We start from the raw sequence: 20,710 nt of genomic DNA on the forward strand, positions 1-20,710 counted from the left end.
CGGCTGCCTTATTTTTCTTTCACGAAAGAAATGGATTTTTTCGTAAAGATGAAAGTTTTATTTGACGCTATAGCTACATTTTCCATTCACATATGACGCTTTGGCGATTCCTGAACTGTTGTCTGTTACTTCACCTTATTTTCCAGCATTTGTTCATCAAAAAACAATAGAAAACGTCGGAAACAACAGAATAGAAACTATAAATGTTACCAAAATAAATAAATAGAATAGGAAAGAGTTTAATAGTTGTTCATCTCCAGGCACAAAAGAGGAAGTATACTGTCCTTGTGATGATTTTGTATGTCGCTCTTTATAGCTTCAAGAATGTGGACGTTAGTCAAAGGGCCGTTGATGTGGCAACATAAACATGCTTTTCATGGAATATTAAAGTCAAACTACCTACGATTAACCTTTATCAGTGAACGTAAACGTTCCGGAAAGCTGAGACGTTATCTTTACGACACAGAGCTCATTTAACGAATGCCTGTTATCAGAACTTCTATAGTTAAAGGACATCTACTTCTATAGTTAAAGGACATCTTCGCGGTCCTATCGTACAACGCGGCATACTAGAAGGCGAAAGGGAGCAATAGCATATTCTTCACTGAAAACTACAATGAAGAGTCTGAGGACGCAGGATGTTAGGACGCACATGCAAGGAACAGAAAACGCAAAATATATGCTAAAGCAATTCGATTTTCATACTGGCATATGCCAGAACTCCCGATCGGACAGATGTCAAGGATAGGATTAGAAGTACACAACGCAGGGCCAATTTAGTTAGGCCAAAGACTATTAGAACTACGAGGGCGAGAGCCCAGCAACGGTAGCAGCATCTGTTGAGGCTATGTACGATATCAAATACGAGAATGACACACAAGCAGCTGTTTCTACACGTGGGGACTCCAACGCGCGTGAAGACTAACGGCGGTATAGAATTTCGTACTACACTGAAGCGCCAAAGAAACTGGTATAGACATGCGCATTCAAATACAAAGACATGTAAACAGGCAGAATACGGCGCTGCGGTCAGCAACGCCTATACAAGACGGTTGTTGGATCGGTTACTGCTGCTACAATGGCAGGTTATTAAGATTTAACTGAGTTTGAACGTGGTATTATAGTCGGCGCACGAGCGACGGAACACAGCATGTTCGAGGTGGCGATCAAGCGGGCATTTTTCCGTAAGACCATTTCACGGGTGTACAGTGAATATCGGGAATCCTGTAAAACATCAAATCTACGACATCCCTGTGGCCGGAAAAAGATACTGCAAGAACGGAACCAACGACGACTGAAGAGAATCGTTCAACGTGACGGAAGTACAACCCTTCCGAAAATTGCTGCAGATTTCAATCCTGGGCCATCAACAAGTGTCAGCGTGCCAACCATTTAACGAAACATCATCGATATGCGCTTTCGGAGCCGAAGGCCTACTGGTGTATCCTTGATGGCTGCACGTCAGAAAGCTTTACGCCTCGCCTGGACCGTCAGCACCGACATGTGACTGTTGATGAGTGGAAACATGTTGTCTGGTCGGACGGGTCTCGTTTCAGATTGTATCGAGCGGATGGACGTGTATGGGTATAGAGACAATCTTACGAATCCATGGACCATGCATGTCAGCAGGATACTGTTCAAGCCGGTGAAGGCTCTGTAATGGTGTCGGTCGTGTGCAGTTGGAGTGATATGGGACCCCTGATACGTCTAGATACAACTCTGACAGATGGCACGTACGTAAGTATCCTGTCTGACCACCTGCATCCATTTATGTCCACTGTGCATTCCGACGACTAGACCAATTCCAGCAGGACCATACGACACGTCACGCGTCCAGAATTGGTACAGAGTGGCTTCAGGAACGCTCTTTTGAGTTTAGATACTTCAGCTGGCCGCCAAACTCCCCAGACATGAACATTATTGAGCATATCTGGGATGCCTTGCAAAGTGCTGTTCAAAATAGAGATCTCCACCTCCTCGTACTCTTACCGGTTTAGGAACAACCCTGCAGGATTCTTGGTGCCAATTTCCTCCTGCACTACTTCAGCCTGTGTACGTTCACTGCCTATACAGCCCGGCCACGATCATAATCAGTTCATCAACCTGAAACTGCGTTAGTATAGCATACCGCATCCAATCTCTCTTCGATGAATAGCAAACTAACTCCATTGGCTTAGGGACATGATTACAGCTACATGTGTTTCGAAATCACATGTGAACCAGATACATTAATTACGTTACGTTTTCCTTTAAAGTAGCATACTTCTTTTAAACAAACAGGCAATTGTCGGTTCCTTGTTGATGTTGACATTGAACTTTTTGGCGTAGGTGGCTGGTGAGACTGATTCACAAGCCACTGTATTCTCTTCTGTGTTTGTGTAATATGTTTTGTGTTATATTTTTTATTTTAGCAAAAAATTGGGCAAATGCGAGTAGGGCTCACGCACTGAGGATTCCGCGCAGACTTAACTACGTATATATTACGTATATAGAATGAAGCTGTGAGGCGGCAATATTTTGCCTCCATACATGTGCTATAATACGATTTCGTTAGCATATTTCATTCGATATGAGATCGTGATTGACGATAGGTTCTCGAATAATTGACCATTTCTTTGACTGATACTGTGCAGCACCACGTACTAACATTTTTCTGGAGTATTGAGTGCCTGGAAATTAATATGAGCTAGACACTGCTGCCAAAGAACTTTAACGCCACATTTCGCACCACTATCCTAACGGATACGTTCCTCGTACGTCCCACATTGGTTTCTGCGTTTATTTCACCCAGTGTTGCTTCTCTGTTAGCACTGACAACTCTACGCAATTGCCGCTTCTCACGGTCGTTAAGTGAAGACCGTCAGCCACTGCGTTGCCCCTGGTGAGAGGTAATACATGAAATTTGATATTCTAGGCACCCTCTTGACGCTGTGGATCTCGGAATATTGAATTCCCTTACGATTTACGAAATGGAGTGTCCCATGCGTCTAGCTTCAACTACACTATTGGCCATTAAAATTGCTACACCAAGAACAAATGCAGATGATAAACGGGTATTCATTGGACAAATATATTATACTAGAACTGACATATGATTACATTTTCACGCAATTTGGGTGCATAGATCCTGAGAAATCACTATCCAGAACAACCACCTCTAGCCGTAATAACGGCCTCGGTACGCCTGGGCATTGAGTCAAACAGAGTTCGGATGGCGTGTACAGGTACAGCTGCCCATGCAGCTTCAACACGATACCACAGTTCATCATGAGCAGTGACTGACGTATTGTGACGAGCCAGTTGCTCGGCCACCATCGACCAGACGTTTTCAATTGGTGAGAGATCTGGAGAATGTGCTGGCCAGGGCAGCAGTCGAACATTTTCTGTATCCAGAAAGGCCCGTACACGACCTGCAACATGAGGTCGTGCATTATCCTGCTGAAATGTAGGGTTTCGCAGGGATCGAATGAAGGGTACAGCCACGGGTCGTAACACATCTGAAATGTAGCGTCCACTGTTCAAAGTTCCGACAATGCGAACAAGAGGTGACCGAGACGTGTAACCAATGGTACCCCATACCATCACGCCGGGTGATACGCCAGTATGACGATGACGAATACACGCTTCCAATGTGCATTCACCGCGATGTCACCAAACACGGATGCGACCATCATGATGCTGTAAACAGAACCTGGATTCAACCGACAAAATGACGTTTTGCCATTCGTGCATCCAGGTTCGTCATTGAATACACGATCGCAGGCGCTCCTGTCTGTGATGCAGCGTCAAGGGTAACCGCAGCCATGGTCTCCGAGCTGATAGTCCATGCTGCTGCAACCGTCGTCGAACTGTTCGTGCAGATGGTTGTTGTCTTGCAAACGTCCCCATCTGTTGACTCAGGGATCGAGACGTGGTAGCACGATCCGTTACAGCCATGCGGATAAGATGCCTGTCATCTCGACTGCTAGTGATACGAGGCCGTTGGGATCCAGCACGGCGTTCCGTATTACCCTCCTGAAACCACCGATTCCGTATTGTGCTAACAGTCATTGAATCTCGACCAACGCGAGCAGCAATGTCGCGATACGATAAACCGCAATCGCGATAGGCTACAATCCGACCTTTACCAAAGTCGGAAACGTGATGGTAGGCATTTCTCCTCCTTACACGAGGCATCACAACAACGTTTCACCAGGCAGCGCCGGTCAACTGCTGTTTGTGTATGAGAAATTGGTTGGAAACTTTCGTCATGTCAGCACGTTGTAGGTGTCGCCACCGGCGCCAACCTTGTGTGAATGCTCTGAAAAGCTAATCATTTGCATATCACAGCATCTTCTTCCTGTCGGTTAAATTTCGCGTCTGTAGCACATCATCTTCGTGGTGTAGCAATTTTAATGGCCAGTAGTGTACCTTTCCGTCAGTTAATTCCCATCGTGTGGCCATAATCATGTCGGAAGCCTTTTCACATGAATCGCCTGAGTACAAATGACAGCTCCGTCAAGTGCATTATCCTTTTCTACCTCGTGTACGCGATACTACCGCCATCTGTATATGTGCATATCGCTATCCCATGGCTTTTGTCACCTCAGTTCAGTACTCCTCCTGCCAGTCTGACGTTTGTCGTATGTTGTCTGATGAACAGTATAACTTAATCGTTAGCGGAGCTGTCTCCCAGCTGGCCTGCTTGTTCAGTTTTCATTGCCGACAAAGCGTCCCAGTTCCCATCCTCAACAAGCAGAGCCTTCTTCCGGCGACGCGCTTTCCCTTCTTTGTGCCCGATTCTACAGCACACGTGACACTCTCTACTCCATCACGAAAACCCACTATTCAGGCTATGACTCACACTAAATCTCTACGGAATAGGCGTTGCACAACACCAAATGGACAAACGCTTCTGAAAATTGATACACCAGGCAAACTACATATAACTAAGATGCACATTTTGTCTCTTCTGAGAGTGGAAGGAGTTAAAACAACTAGAGGGAAGAGATGTGGAGTGTTCGGGCACGGATGGATTGTGGGATGTACTGCCATCTGCGCGGCAGTGGATCAGAGTTTCCAAGCTGCCGTACGACGTGGTTTTGGCAATCAGATTTGTGGGAGGCGTAGGTCAGGCGAAAGTATTCCTTACGTTTTAGGAGACGGGGAAACGTTAGCTGGAACAAGGCACGGGAGTGAGAAGACAGTCAGTTACAGAAAGCGAGACGGAGTGCCTGTCGTCCAAGAATTTGAAGGGAGCTTTAAAACTTTAGCGGAGGTCCGTCCAGCATTTGCAACGGTAAGAATGGGACGGTTGACGATCTTGTATGTGTGGATTTGGTCATGTGATTCAGGCCTGATCATCGGCCGGTTATTAATTTAAGTCTATTGTGGCCTTTATTTTGAACACTTAGTACGAGGGGATTTCGAACAAGTTTTTGGTCGGGTATTATAACTCAGTATTTGAAAAATGGTTCATATGGCTCTGAGCACTATGGGACTTAATATCGGAGGTCATCAGTCCCCTAGAACGTAGAACTACTTAAACTTAACTAACGTAAGGACATCACACACATCCATGCCCGAGGCAGGATTCGTAGTAGTCGCGCGGCTCCGGACTGAAGCGCCTAGAACCGCTCGGCCACCGCGATCGTCTCAGTATTTGAGTATACTTCTCAAACCATTGTGAAACGTATGGCGAAGGGTACTTCACACTGTATCACATATTAGGGCTGCTTCTCGACCCCATTCACGTATGGAGCGCTGAAAGATTGATTGCTGGAATGCGTCTGTGTGCGCTGTAATTAGTCTAACCTTGTCTTCGCAGTCCGTACAGGAACGGTATGTAGGGAGTTGTAGAAGATTCCTACTTTCCTCACTTAATGATGGTTTATGAAACTTTGCAAAGCGGATTCCGTGAAATAGTTGCCACTTCAGATTTTTCGGCATTTTCGAGGCGCTCGCCAGTGCGTTGAACAAACCTACCACGATTCGTGAATTTCTCGTTTGTATACGGTCAATATGCACTGTCAGCCTTATGTGAATGTATTCGAATTATATCAGACGACGCTGGGAGAATTAGATCAGGAAATGAGACATTAAAAGTAGTAGATTAGTTTTGCTGTTTGGACTACAAAATAACTGATGATTGCCAGACTACATGGGATATGAAATGCAGACTGTCAATAGCAAGAAAAGCATTTCTGAAAAAGACGAGTTCAGGTGAATATGAATTTAGGTTTTATTGTTTCAGCATTTCGTCAATATAGAACCAGCAATCATTTTATCTCATGTAGAGTTTATTACAAAGCTGTCACAGCTGCAATATATTTGGACGACTAGTTTCTAACCGACTAGTTAAGACTCCGGGTGGTGACTACTGAAGAGGACGTCGTCATCAGGAGAAACAAAACTGGCGTTCTACGGATCGGGGCGTGGAATTTAGATCCCCTAATCGGGTAGGTACGTTATAAAATGTAAAAATGGAAAGGGGCAGGTTGAAGTTAGCTATAGAGGGAATTAGTGAGGTTCAGTGGCGGGAGGAACAAACTTCTGGTCATGTCATTACAGGCTTATAAATACAAAATCAAATAAGGGTAATGCAGGAGTGGGTTTAATAATGAGTAAGAGAACACGAATGCAGGTAAGCTACTATGAACAGCATAGTGAACGCATTATCGTCTCCAAGACAGACACGAATCCCACACCTACTACAGTAGTACAAGTTTATTTGCCATCTAGCTCCCTAGATGACAAAGAGATTGAAGAAACGGAAGATGAGATAAAAGGAATCATTCAGATACTTAAAGGAGACAAAAATTTAATTGTGATGGGGGACTGGAATTCGACAGTAGGGAAAGGAAAAGAAGGAAAAATAGTGGGTGGATATGGACTGGAGAAAGGAATGAAAGAGAAATCCGCCTGGTAGAATTTTGCACAGAACATAACTTAACCGTCGGTAACACTTGGTTAAAGAATCATGAAAGAAGGTTCTATTCGTGGAAGAGATATGGAGACGACGGAAGACTTCAAATATAGATTATATAACGATTAGACAGAGATTTCGGAACCATATTTTAAACTATAAGAAATTTCTAGGGGCAGATGTGGACTCTGACCGCAATATGGTGGGTAGAAGCGTTTTTCACGGAAGAAAGATATATACCGCCTATCAGAAAATTAAAGCGGTCTTTGGAGAAAAGAGAAGCACCTGTATGAATATCAAGAGCTCAGATGGAAAACCAGTCCTAAGCAGAGAAGGCTTGGCTCTGAGCACTATGGGACTCAACTGCTGAGGTCATTAGTCCCCTAGAACTTAGAACTAGTTAAACCTAACTAACCTAAGGACATCACAAACATCCATGCCCGAGGCAGGATTCGAACCTGCGACCGTAGCGGTCTTGCGGTTCCAGACTGCAGCGCCTTTAACCGCACGGCCACTTCGGCCGGCTAAGCAGAGAAGGGAAAGCTGAAAGGTGGAAGGAGCATATAGAAGGTCTGTGCAAGGAAGATGAACTTGAAGGCACTATTATAGAAGTGGAAGACGACTTAGATTAAGCTGAGATGGAAGATATGATACTGCGAGAAGAATTTGACAGAGCTCTGAAAGACCTAAGTGGAAAGAGGGCCGGGAGAATAGACGACATACTGTCAGAACCACTGATAGTCTTGGGAGAGCCAGCGATGACAAAACTATCCCATCTGGTGTGCAGGATGTATGGGACAGGTGAAATACCCCCACATTTCAAGAAAAATGTAATAATTCCAATTTCAAAGGAAGCAGTTGCTGACAGGTGTGAAAATTACGGAACTATCAGTTCAATAAGTCATGGTTACAACATTTTAACACGAATTCTTTACAGAATAATGGAATAAGTGGTAGAAGTTGACCTCGGGGAAGATCAGGGAGCCAAAGACTATTTACAACTTGTACAGTAACCAGACGGCAGCTATAAGAGTCGATGGGCATGAAAGGGAAGCAGTGGTTGGATTGTAGCTTATCCCCGATGTTATTCAGTCTGTGCATTGAACAAGCAATAAAGGAAATAAAAGAAAAATCTGGAGCAGGAATTAAAGTTCAAGGAGAAGAAATAAAAACTTCGATATTTGCCTATGACAGTAATTCTGTTAGAGGCTGCAAAGGACTTGGAAGAGCTGTTGAACAGAATGGACAGTGTCTTGAAAGGAGGTCATAAGATGGACGTCAACAAAAGCAAAATTAGGATATTGGAAAGTAGTCGAATTAAATCAGGTGATACTGAAAGAATTGGATTAGGAAACGAGACACTTAAAGTAGTAGATGATTTTTGCTATTTGAGCAGCAAAATAAATGTTGATGGCCGAAGTAGAGAGGATATAAAATATAGACTGGTACTGACAAGAAAATTGGTTTAGAAGAACAGAAATTTGTTAACATCGAATGTAGACTTAAGTGTTAGGAAATCTTTTATGAATGTATTTGTCTGGAGTGTAGCCGAGTATGGAAGTGAAACGTAGGCGATGAACAGTTCACAGAAGAGAATAGAAGTTTTTGAAATGTGGTGCTACAGTTGAATGCTGAAGATCATATGGGTAGCTCACATAACTAATTAGGAAACACTGAACAGAATTGAGAAGACAAGAAATTTGTGGCACAGCTCGATTAAAAGAAGAGATCGATTGATGGGACACATTCTGAGACATCAAATCACCACCAATTTAGTACTGGAAGAAAGGGTGGAGGGTAAAAATCATAGAGGGAGACCAGGAGATGAATGCAGTGAGCAGATTCAGAAGGATGTAGGTTGGAACAGTTATTCGGAGATGAAGAGGCTTGCACAGGATACAGTAGCATGGAGAGTTGCATCAAACTAGTCTTCGGACTGAAAACCACAACAACAACAACAGTTCATTCTCAAGCCTGACGTACTGAGACTGTAGATAAAGTGACTGATCTTGACGCTAGATAAATGACACAGTATAGATATGCTCACTATACAAATCACAGTCAGTCAGTTTGATTCTGACTTTATCTACCATCACTGTGTGTTGCATGGATTGCCAATTTTAGATGGTCGTCATTAAGATCAGACACTTTCAGTGCAGTCGCAGTAGGCCAGGATAGAGAATGCACCAGTCGGTTCGAAACTAGTCGCCGAAATATGTGTACTGAAACTTCATAGTTATGCAATTAACTCTTCGCGAGATAAATTTAGGTGTTTCTAAGTCTTTCCCGAAGGCATTTGTCCGGAATGTAGGGTTGTATGGAACTGACAAGTGGACAATAAACAGTTCAGACAAGAAGAGAGTGGAAGATTTTGAAATGTAGTCCAGCAGAAGAATGTTGAATATTGGTTGGACAGACTGAATAACTAACGAGGAGGTACTGAATGGAACTGGGAAAGAAAGAAACTTATGGCACATCTTCACTTCTTTCGACTGCATAACTGCACATGTATATCTACATGACCACAGCTATTACATACAGTTTCGAATACCATCTCTCGTTAATTTCAGAATCTACTAAGGATTTATACAGCAAGTACACCTTTAACTGACATTTAATTATAGCAAAAGTACCTAGAGTGACAGGTTTATGATACGAGTAAATCTTTACTGCTTTGTTGCCTTGAAACGGCATATTGTCATAACACGCAAGTTATAATACGGAAACAACGAAATACGATTAAGCCTCCCAAAAGCAGTGAGCGAGGCACACCCTTGACAGATTTCCGATTTCAGCCGAAGGCTGATATGGCCCTCTCGGTTAAGTCACTCGTGATTTTGTGGCGAGATAGTATGGGTGCAAACTTGTAAGATAAGCAGTAGCCGAATTTCCTTTTTAAATCGTGCCTAACTTTTGCGCAGCGTATAACTGTACCCGCAGAACAAGAAGACTACGAATATACACTACTGGCCATTGAAATTGCTACACCACGAAGATGACGTGCTACAGACGCGAAATTTAACCGACAGGAAGAAGATGCTGTGATATGCAAATGATTAGCTTTTCAAACCATTCACACAAGGTTGACGTCGGTGGCGACAACTACAACTTCCTGACATGAGGAAAGTTTCCAACTGATTTCTCATACACAAACAGCAGTTGACTGGCGTTGCCTGGTGGAACGTTGTTGTGATGCCTCATGTAAGGAGGAGAAATGTGTACCATCACGTTTCCGACTTTGATAAAGGTCGGATTGTCGGCTATCGCGATTGCGGTTTATTGTATCGCGACATTGCTGCTCGCGTTGGTCGAGATCCAATGACTGTTGGCAGAATATGGAATCCGTGGGTTCAGAAGGGTAATACGGAACGCCGTGCTGGATCACAACGGCCTCGTATCATTAGCAGTCGAGGTGGCTGGCATGTTATCCGCATGGTTGTAACGGATCGTGCACCCACGTCTCGATCCCTGAGTCAACAGATGGGGACGTCAGCAAGACAACAACCATGTGCACGAACAGTTCGACGACGTTTGCAGCAGCATGCTCGGAGACCATGGCTGCGGTTACCCTTGACGCTGCATCACAGACAGGAGCGCCTGCGATGGTTTACTCAACGACGAACCTAGCTGCACGAATGGCAAAACGTCATTTTATCGGTTGAATCCAGGTTCTGTTTACAGCATCATGATGGTCGCATTCGTGTTTGGCGACATCGCGGTGAACGCACATTGGAAACGTGTATTCGTCATCGCCATACTGGCGTATCACCCAGCGTGGTGGTATGGGATGCCATTGGTTACACGTCTCGGCCACCTCTTGTTCGTATTGACGGAACTTTGAACAGTGGACGTTACATTTCAGATGTGTTACGACCCGTGGCTCTACCCTTCATTCGATCCCTGCGAAACCTTATATTTCAGTAGGATAATGCACGACCGCATATTGCAGGTCCTGTACCGGCCTTTCTGGATACAGAAAATGTTCGACTGCTGCCCTGGCCAGCACATTCTCCAGATCTCTCACCAACTGAAAACGTCTGGTCAATGGTGGCCGAGCAACTGGCTCGTCACAATACGCCAGTCACTTCTTTTGATGAACTGTGGTATCGTGTGGAAGCTGATTGGGGAGCTGTACCTGTACACTCCATCCAAGCTCTGTTTGACTCAATGCCCAGGCGTATCAAGGCCGTTATTACGGCCAGAGGTGGTTGTTCTGGGTACTGATTTCTCAGGATCTATGCACCAAAATTGCGTGAAAATGTAATCACATGTCAGTTCTAGTATAATATATTTGTCCAATGAATACCCGTTTATCATCTGCATTTGTTCTTGGTGTAGCAATTTTAATGGCCAGTAGTGTATCTTATTTCAAGCACGTACAGAGTAAAAATGTTATCTGTCAGTGGTTTCGTACATTTGTGTTATACACCAGCACAGAAAGAACTTCAATGTGTTTGACTTTACGTGAATACGTGAATTCATAATTCTACACTAATTTTCGTAATTTCCTTATGCACTATCGTGTACTATGCGCCTCTGTTTTGGATACTCAAAACATGGCAGAAGGTTCTTCAGTTTGCTTCACTCTCGTAACGATGTTTCCTCTCTGTGGAATTCTGTCTCTTTGGTCCACAGGTGTTTCACAGGCGTGTTTTGTAAGTGACGTCCTTTGTAGACTGACTGCATTTTCCCAGTTCCTACAAATGAACTGAAGTCTTCTACCTGCTTTACCTACGACGCAACCCAAGTGATTAAGGGGAGTAGGACGTCAAACGGGCCGACTTGGAGCAGGAGGGGCACCACAGGACATTTTAATTTCCACTGTCTATAGTTATACAAGTAAATTCATAAAACTTTGTCAGCATGACCAGGAAGGATAAAGGATTCACACTCGTAGCAGCGGAAGTTCAAAAACATAACAAAATTTTTTTTTACATGTGAAATTTCATCATTTTTTCACTTACTATTGGCTGCATTTGTTGCTATAGGTACACTTTTCTTCATAAGTACGAGAGACTGTTCGATGAATTTTGCACAGCATACAAACCATACTTACAGGTGTCTGAAACTCTAGAATCTATTTCATTTATGAAAAAATGAATGAGCAGTTACGTTTTAAACTTCATGATTAGAAAAAAATCTAATTTTGTAGTTAATTATTTCAATTTTTATCACAGTTTTTAATAGATTTGGAAAATTCTAGAGTTTCATACACCTATAAGTATGGTTTGTATGCTGTGCAAAATTCATCATAGAATCTCTCTTACTTGGGAAGAAAAATGTACCTATAGCAACAAATGCAGCCAACAGTAAGTGAAAAAGTGATGAAATTTCATATCTAAAAAAAAAAATTATTTTGCTATGTTTTTGCACTTCCACTGCTATGAGTGTGAATCCTGAATCCTTCCTGGTCATTTTAATATTTTTCTTTTGTGGGATCTGAAATTTAAAACCTCTCTCACACCGGACTGATTTAGCTTCACTGATCAGGGTAGTAAAAGAATATGCGTATATTAAGGGAATTTTCATTCCCAAAGCAGGCTTATCACATCACACAGTTCAATACTGTTCTATTCTGATTAAATTGAGCTTAAATTCCATAAGGCAGTGAAGCAATTTCGAAGTCTCGGTGCGACGAAAATTGTGAGTCGATCTCCTGAAAACATTTGTAATAATTATTAACTTTCGGTGATCACATGGGGAAGACCGGAAATCTGATGGTAAGACCGTGTTAGCCCATTTATTGAAAGTAATAAACTGGATATCTTGAGCGTACAAAAAGGCGGGTTCGTCTAGTGTAAGTCAGACGTTCCCCACTGATCCCGTGCAACACAGCGTAGTAAGCAGACACTATCAATAATAATCAGTTAAATAATACGCGAACACACTTACTTTAGTTCATGTATTAAATTCCTTCGCATACAGAATCTCATCAAGATGGCGACTAGCTCAACAATACATACATATACATCTTCGTTCTTTAACGGCTAATCGGCAAGATCTGAATCATTCTTTTCATATGAGAGAACATAGATAGCAGAGAAGCTATTCCATGGAGTAAATGCACGCTCCAAGGAATAATAGGGCTTGAAACTACTTTGCATTGATAATCATCGTATATTAAAGTTTAGGAATCGGTAAGATAAGAAGAGATATTTCGAGATATGTACTGAGTTATATAATTTATAAAATTTCTGAAAATATCGCGGAGAGACCGCTGCAAGAGACATTACATCATGGTGACAAAGTTTTATGAATTTATTTGTGAAAGTATAGACAGTAGAAAATAAAGTTTCCTGTGGTGCCTCTCCTGCTCCAAGTCGTCCCGTTTGACGTCCTACCCCCCTCGTAAGTGTTTTCGTGAGATGGATTGTGCTGTTTTGTGGCTTTTTAATGGAAACGTGTTGACTGGTCTGAGCGCCGGTATTCCTGGCTGCTGATAACTGTGCAGTATGTACTCGCGGCACATCAGTAGCATTAAGTGCCCTAAGCGGCAGTAGCGCGATGACGCCGGCCGCCGTGTCGCGTTGCCGCAACTCGTCTGCTGGCGGGAGAAAGCCGCGCCCCGGGTTTCGTCACGGGCCGGCCGCAGGCCGCCGGCCGCCGGCTGCCGCCCAGGCGCAATCGCGGCCAGCTGGTCAAGTGCAACAGCCCGAGCGGTCTGACAGCGCGCCGCCCGCTGGCTGTGTTCCAGGTCCCAGCTACCAGCCACCAGCTACCAGGTGCCCAGCCATGAAGCTGCACGCCGCCGTCTGCGAGAAGGCCGCGCCACCCGCCGACTCCACCGCCGTTTCCGCGTCGCCGGAGGAGCGCCTGATGGAAGACGGCAAACAGGTAGGCACGGCGCACTCGCCCTCTGCGTCTGTTGACTCATTGGCGCAGGGAGACTGAACAACAGCGGTCTTAACCCGCTACTGCCCGCACCGAAATTGAGTTTATTGTGCTATTACTCGCCACAGATTCTAGTAAAGCCAGATGATACCCTTAAAGAGTAGTAGAAGATGCTTTACCATTGGGTTGCTGCGTGAGTTGGTAGCGTTTTTCCGTAAGTTCAATAAACACAACAGATACACGTAACAGAGAATAGTCATCAATAATATATTCTCCTCCACTATTTACAGTAGTTTGTCTACGCTGAGGTAACTTTTCGCTGCCGCAACTGTAGAAAACATGTGCTTTTGAGGCGAAGAACTCGTCTAGCGATGTTCGGAGCTCCTTTTCATCCGGAAACGAAGTTCCTTGAAGGTTGTTCGATAAAGAGCAGAAAAGGTGAAAATCTGAGGGCGCAAGATCAGGTGGATAAGGTGGGTGCGAAATGACTTCCCAGCCAAGCTCCTGTATAGTGTTTCTTGTCAGTCTAACAGAAAGCAGGCGGGCGTTATCGTAGCCTTCCTGGTCGTTGTTCTTGGACTGCGTCTGCAAGACGTCTCAGTTGTTGAGAATAAATGCCAGCAGTGATGGTTACAAAAAAATGGTTCAAATGGCTCTGAGCACAATGGGACCTAACTTCTGAGGTCATCAGTCCCCTAGAACTTAGAACTACGTAAACCTAATTAACCTAAGGACATCACACACATCCATGCTCGAGGCAGGATTCGCACCTGCGATCGTGGCGTTTGCGCGGTTCCAGACTGAAGCGCCTAGAACCGTTCGGCCACTCCGGCCGGCTGATGGTTACACCTCGAGTAAACAATTCGTAGTACACCACACCGTCGCTGTTCAACCACATGCATAACATTATCTTTTATGCATGTGCTCAGGTCTGTGTACGGGAAGTTGCTGCTTTGTTTGGGCTCAACCATTCCTTTCTTTTCCTTATGTTAGCACAAAGACACCATTTCTCGTCACCAGTAACGATACAGGATAGGAATAGTCAGTGTTGTTCACGAGCCAATTGATGACGAGGAAGCAGAGATGCGCATATGGCTATCCCGCTGATTTTTGTTAGTTTAGCTTAGAGCGTGCGGTATCCATACACCCGACTTTAGAACCTTCCCCATGGCTTGAAAATGTAGGACGATGGTGGAATGACCACAGTTCATCACATTTGCCAGTTCTCGAGCACAATGACGTGGATCATTGTGAATTAACGCTTTTAAACTATTTTCATCAAATCGCGAAGGTCTTCCTGAACGTGGTGAGTCAGTAATATCGTAACGAGTCTCCTTAAAACGAGAAAACCATTTCCTTGCCGTGCTCTGTCCTATGGCATTATCCCCATACTCGGCGCAAATGTTTCTGGCTGCCTCTGCTGCTGTCATCCCTCTCTTGAACTTAAACAGAAGAACATGTCGCCGGCCACTGTGGCGGTTCTACGCTCTTCAGTTCGGAACCACGCAGCTGTTACGGTCGCAGGTTCGAATCCTGCCTCGAGCATGGATGTGTCTGTTAGGTTTACGTAGCTCCAAGTCTAGGGGGCTGATGACCTCAGATGTTAAGTCCCATAGTGCTTAGAGCCAAAAAGAATATGTCGGAAATGTTCCAATTTTTCCACTTGGCACCCCATTTTCTAAGGTGTACGGGTCCACTCTCTATCTCCAACTGACAAAAACTCAAATAGCAACAGTGAGCTACAAATCAAAAATGACAATACATAAATAAACTCGTAACAACCAAAATACCAACATGCGAAACAAAAACTTATGCATCAACCTAATAAATATTTATTAGACTCAATATCTTCAGGATTGAGGGCTACAATATTCTGTGTCTTTTGACCTCCAATGCTTCGCACTGGAAAATTAAATGATGGTGTGGTCCCATGCCCTCACCACATAGTCTACGCTAAGCGGCTTCTTCCTCTACACTCATCGTCTGTAGATGTTTCCTCAACTCCTCATGGTGAGTGGTTCAAGTGGCTCTAAGCACTATGGGACTTAACATCTGAGGTCATCAGTCCCCTAGACTTAGAACTACTTAAGCCTAACTAACCTAAGGACATCACACACATCCATGCCCGGGGAAGGATTCGAAACTGGGACCGTAGCAGCAGCGCGGTTTCAGACTGAAGCGCCTCATGGCGGCTCATGGCCAGTCATAAGTGTATCCTGCCTACTGTTCAAGCACAAGATTGCAGAACTTCTCTTAAAACGTGTTTACAGCATCTTTAGCCTACTGAAGTACGGATGCGCTGATGTATGCCTCTAGTGTTACTCGTAAGAGAGTTTCATGTCGTACGCCAGTGCGTTCAGTTCTTGTGTGCATCCATGATTAATGCCTTTCAGAGAGTTGTAGGAAATGGGTTCTCACAAAGAAATAAAACGTTTTAGAACACTTGTCCGTATAATTCATATTCTTCTTCCACGTGTGGAGATGTGTCGTGGAAGTTCGGCCATACATTTTTGTTGCACTCTGTATATGGTGTTTTGTCTATTGTAGGTACAAAAGAAAGGGGTAGGTAGAGGACAATGGAAGAAACATAGAATTCGAATAAACATAGGACCGGAAACGACCCGCCAGCATAACCGTGCATATTAAAGCGCTGCTTCCGGGACGGTTAGGTGCGCCGGCCGCAGATGAAATCGTCTACGTGTCGACCAAGCTGGATAAGATTTTTAGGCGCTTTCCCCTGTCCAGCTAGGTGAATACCGAGCTAGTACGCAAGTTCCGCCTCAGTTACACGGTTCGCAAATATTAAGAAAACTTTCGCCCTCTTCCACATCAATAATACTAGACGCAGGTAGTAGGGGTACACATATTACGTCCCAGGGGGTAACAACGTGACGAGAGCAAGGACATCCGGTACCCCCCTAAGTTAGCCGCGCCAAATCAGATAGTAACCATGCCGACCCTGCGCCAAAGGCATAAGAAAAAGAAGAAGGAGAAATATAGGCCCGGAAACCAATGGTTTCTCCGATAAGAGCCATGACAACGTTACAACACTATTAATATCTAAGGTTAGTTTTGGATTATGTTTCTTATCGTGGAAAGATATGCATATTTGTATACTGGCACACTTCCATGTGGCTGTTCAGAAATGCGTAAGGCGAAGCTTCGGCAACAAGTGCATAGGTCGCAGCTCGTCAAAAGCGATAAACATCCACATCCCCCGACTTGAACCCATTGGATTCTTTTTGTGTGTGGGGATATTTAAAAGCTGTGGCATATTCCATGCCTGCTGATAGTGTCGATTAACTCCAGAAACGCATTGTGGATGGTTGCCATTGCATTCGTACGCACCTCGCATTTTTTGAACGTGTACGGTCATAGATAAGGAGACGCGATAAACCACGTCTTCACCTGAACGGTGGCCTCGTGGAACACTTGGTCTAATGTGTTTGTTCTGAAGTGGGTATCTGCAATTAGGATCCTAAGGAACTCCGTATTCATGTACTCAGCCGTAATCTACATCTACATCTACATTTATACTCCGCAAGCCACCCAACGGTGTGTGGTGGAGGGCACTTTACGTGCCACTGTCATTACCTCCCTTTCCTGTTCCAGTGGCGTATGGTTCGCGGGAAGAACGACTGTCTGAAAGCCTCCGTGCGCGCTCTAATCTCTCTAATTTTACATTCGTGATCTCCTCGGGAGGTATAAGTAGGGGGAAGCAATATATTCGATACCTCATCCTGAAACGCACCCTCTCGAAACCTGGCGAGCAAGCTACACCGCGATGCAGAGCGCCTCTCTTGCAGAGTGTGCCACTTGAGTTTATTAAACATCTCCGTAACGCTATCACGGTTACCAAATAACCCTGTGACGAAACCCGCCGCTCTTCTTTGGATCTTCTCTATCTCCTCCGTCAAACCGATCTGGTACGGATCCCACACTGATGAGCAATACTCAAGTATAGGTCGAACGAGTGTTTTGTAAGCCACCTCCTTTGTTGATGGACTACATTTTCTAAGCACTCTCCCAATGAATCTCAACCTGGTACCCGCCTTACCAACAATTAATTTTATATGATCATTCCACTTCAAATCATTCCGCACGCATACTCCCAGATATTTTACAGAAGTAACTGCTACCAGTGTTTGTTCCGCTGTCATATAATCATACAATAAAGGATCCTTCTTTCTATGTATTCGCAATACATTACATTTGTCTATGTTAAGGGTCAGTTGCCACTCCCTGCACCAAGTGCCTATCCTCTGCAGATCTTCCTGCATTTCGCTACAATTTTCTAATGCTGCAACTTCTCTGTATACTACAGCATCATCCGCGAAAAGCCGCATGGAACTTCCGACACTATCTACTAGGTCATTTATATATATTGTGAAAAGCAATGGTCCCATAACACTCCCCTGTGGCACGCCAGAGGTTAGTTTAACGTCTGTAGACGTCTCTTCATTGATAACAACATGCTGTGTTCTGTTTGCTAAAAACTCTTCAATCCAGCCACACAGCTGGTCTGATATTCCGTAGGCTCTTACTTTGTTTATCAGGCGACAGTGCGGAACTGTATGCAACGCCTTCCGGAAGTCAAGAAAAATAGCATCTACCTGGGAGCCTGTATCTAATATTTTCTGGATCTCATGAACAAATAAAGCGAGTTGGGTCTCACACGATCGCTGTTTCCGGAACCCATGTTGATTCCTACATAGTAGATTCTGGGTTTCCAAAAACGACATGATACTCGAGCAAAAAACATGTTCTAAAATTCTACAACAGATCGACGTCAGAGATATAGGTCTATAGTTTTGCGCATCTGCTCGACGACCCTTCTTGAAGACTGGGACTATCTGTGCTCTTTTCCAATCATTTGGAACCCTCCGTTCCTCTAGAGACTTGCGGTACACGGCTGTTAGAAGGGGGGCAAGTTCTTTTGTGTACTCTGTGTAGAATCGAATTGGTATCCCGTCAGGTCCAGTGGACTTTCCTCTATTGAGTGATTCCAGTTGCTTTTCTATTCCTTGGACACTTATTTCGATGTCAGCCATTTTTTTCGTTTGTGCGAGGATTTATGGCGTATCAGGAAAATACTCTTTTCCAGACCTATGTGTATTAGGAATACTGTAATGATGGAAGCTGGAGACATGAATAAAATTTTGTGCAGCGATCGGTACTTGGACCTGGTTCTCCTTGCTGAGTAGGTAGAATGCAAGTCCTTACACCAATGCAACACTACAGCTAACACTTCTGCACTGACTTATTTTCTCCTTTTTAGATCGTCATTATTGCCGAAGCTCTCCAACACTGGAATAGCACCCCATCGTTGGACGTCATGGGGACATCTTTTACATCAGGTGTAGGTGATGTGTAGTGACGATCTAAAAAGGCGAAAATAAGCTGAAGACGTGAATTAAGGTTTGTGTTGGAGAGGGCGTTGGACTTGAGTAGTCCATGCAAAACTGGTAGCGTAGTGCTGCGGTGGTGTAGCAACCGACATTTATGCCTAGTAAGCAACAGGACTGGGTTTAAGTCCTATCTGTGGCACAACATTTAATTCATTTCTTCAGATTGCATCATTATCGTAGATAAAGATGAGACTCAAATGTCTCGAGGAAAATTTAATTATAAAATGTATTAGGATTATTTGCTTGTTTCACTGTCCTCCGCTAGCCGCTTTGTTTCGTGCTTGTAATAGCCGAACGCCTTGCGCACGAGCAGACGAGATGTGAGTGTTACGGAAAGGATATCCATGATCTGTGAGTGGATATCTCGGTCTCTTGTGTTTTAATAAGCTAAAACAGAAACTTTTAGCCTTTTTGTTCAGCTGATTCTCTTTGCATTAAGTAATATCCAAGGTGAGCATCAGTACAGTTTTATTCAACTACGGTGACACCAATTAACCACCAATCGCGGAGACAGCGAGCTGAATAGTTTAAGTGTCATAGTTTAGTGTGTCTTAAGCACTTTTGGTCAAACGGTTAGTGGATTTTAGTAGATGACAACGTAACTGATTAATTGATTTTATCCATGTTGATATAGCTCGACATTCTGAAGAAAACTTCTAATATGTGTTCCCGGGGAATAATCGCAGCAATTTCGCTGGTCAGAGCTGACATATTTCAAACCATGAGATAGGTTGGGATCCTTCAAAGGCGCTGATGATCGTGTTCTTAAGGGCCAGTAGAATAATCAACAGCCATCTGAGCGACTTTTGATATGATTAGAATATTAATACTTCTTTATTCACAGTCTTATACAGACTAAAAAATAACCCTGATAAGAAACAGGTTTATTCAGATAAATTACCCGAGCTTTTGATATGATGGTCCAGAGCAATAGGTATTTTGCTCGTTACCACGATTCATCTTAATGGACAGAGGTTAAGAAAAGTTAATACATAAATCAGTATAAGAGTAAACTGTAAATCTACCTACATTAATATCCCCCTCTATCATATGTCACCATTCACGTTTCAACCTCAAGGGACAGTTTAAAAGATTTTTTAGACTACTAAAAACCTCGTTCGTATTCTGAGCATAATGTTTAAACCTTCCCGAAGTTCCCACCATTGGCTCAAGATGTCAAGTATTATGCTATCATCCCTAGAAAACAAGAAAGAAACTCTAGTGTTATTACGTAATGAGGAGAAACACACAGAATTCACGAATGTTTTTGCCGTTCCAGTCGCCATTTTCGTTTTTAATTAATGGCAGTTAATAGAATAAGAGTCCTTTTACAGCCTAATGACTCTTCTTTCCGGTTCACATACGAGGATTACCAATTTAAGGTTCTCTAATCTCTTTCTTTTTCCTCTTGCCTCTAAGTGGCAACGGAAAGTAGATTGAGGTGCTGATAATAATAATTTCTTGTATAATGAAAGCTCTCTCTGACAGCATTGCGTGACCATCCTCTACAAAACCCAGCTCATTTCCAGCTTGCATCAGCGCTTGCGACATAAAATGCTTATGGTTC

General features: G+C 43.8%; 1 protein-coding gene across 1 annotated transcript in view; it reads left to right on the forward strand.

Annotated features, from left to right (window-relative positions):
- The window catches only part of LOC124549641 (progestin and adipoQ receptor family member 3-like), a 197,631-nt gene that overhangs the window by 58,498 nt on the left and 118,423 nt on the right, over positions 1–20,710 (forward strand). Inside the window, exon 2 of the mRNA XM_047125259.1 lies at positions 13,599–13,738. Coding sequence (XP_046981215.1) covers positions 13,637–13,738 — 102 coding nt within the window. The 5' untranslated portion in view covers positions 13,599–13,636. The remainder of the gene's footprint in view (positions 1–13,598; positions 13,739–20,710) is intronic.

The sequence above is a fragment of the Schistocerca americana genome, chromosome 1 (genome assembly GCF_021461395.2).
Source record: "Schistocerca americana isolate TAMUIC-IGC-003095 chromosome 1, iqSchAmer2.1, whole genome shotgun sequence".
In the NCBI taxonomy this organism is placed as follows: domain Eukaryota; kingdom Metazoa; phylum Arthropoda; class Insecta; order Orthoptera; family Acrididae; genus Schistocerca; species Schistocerca americana.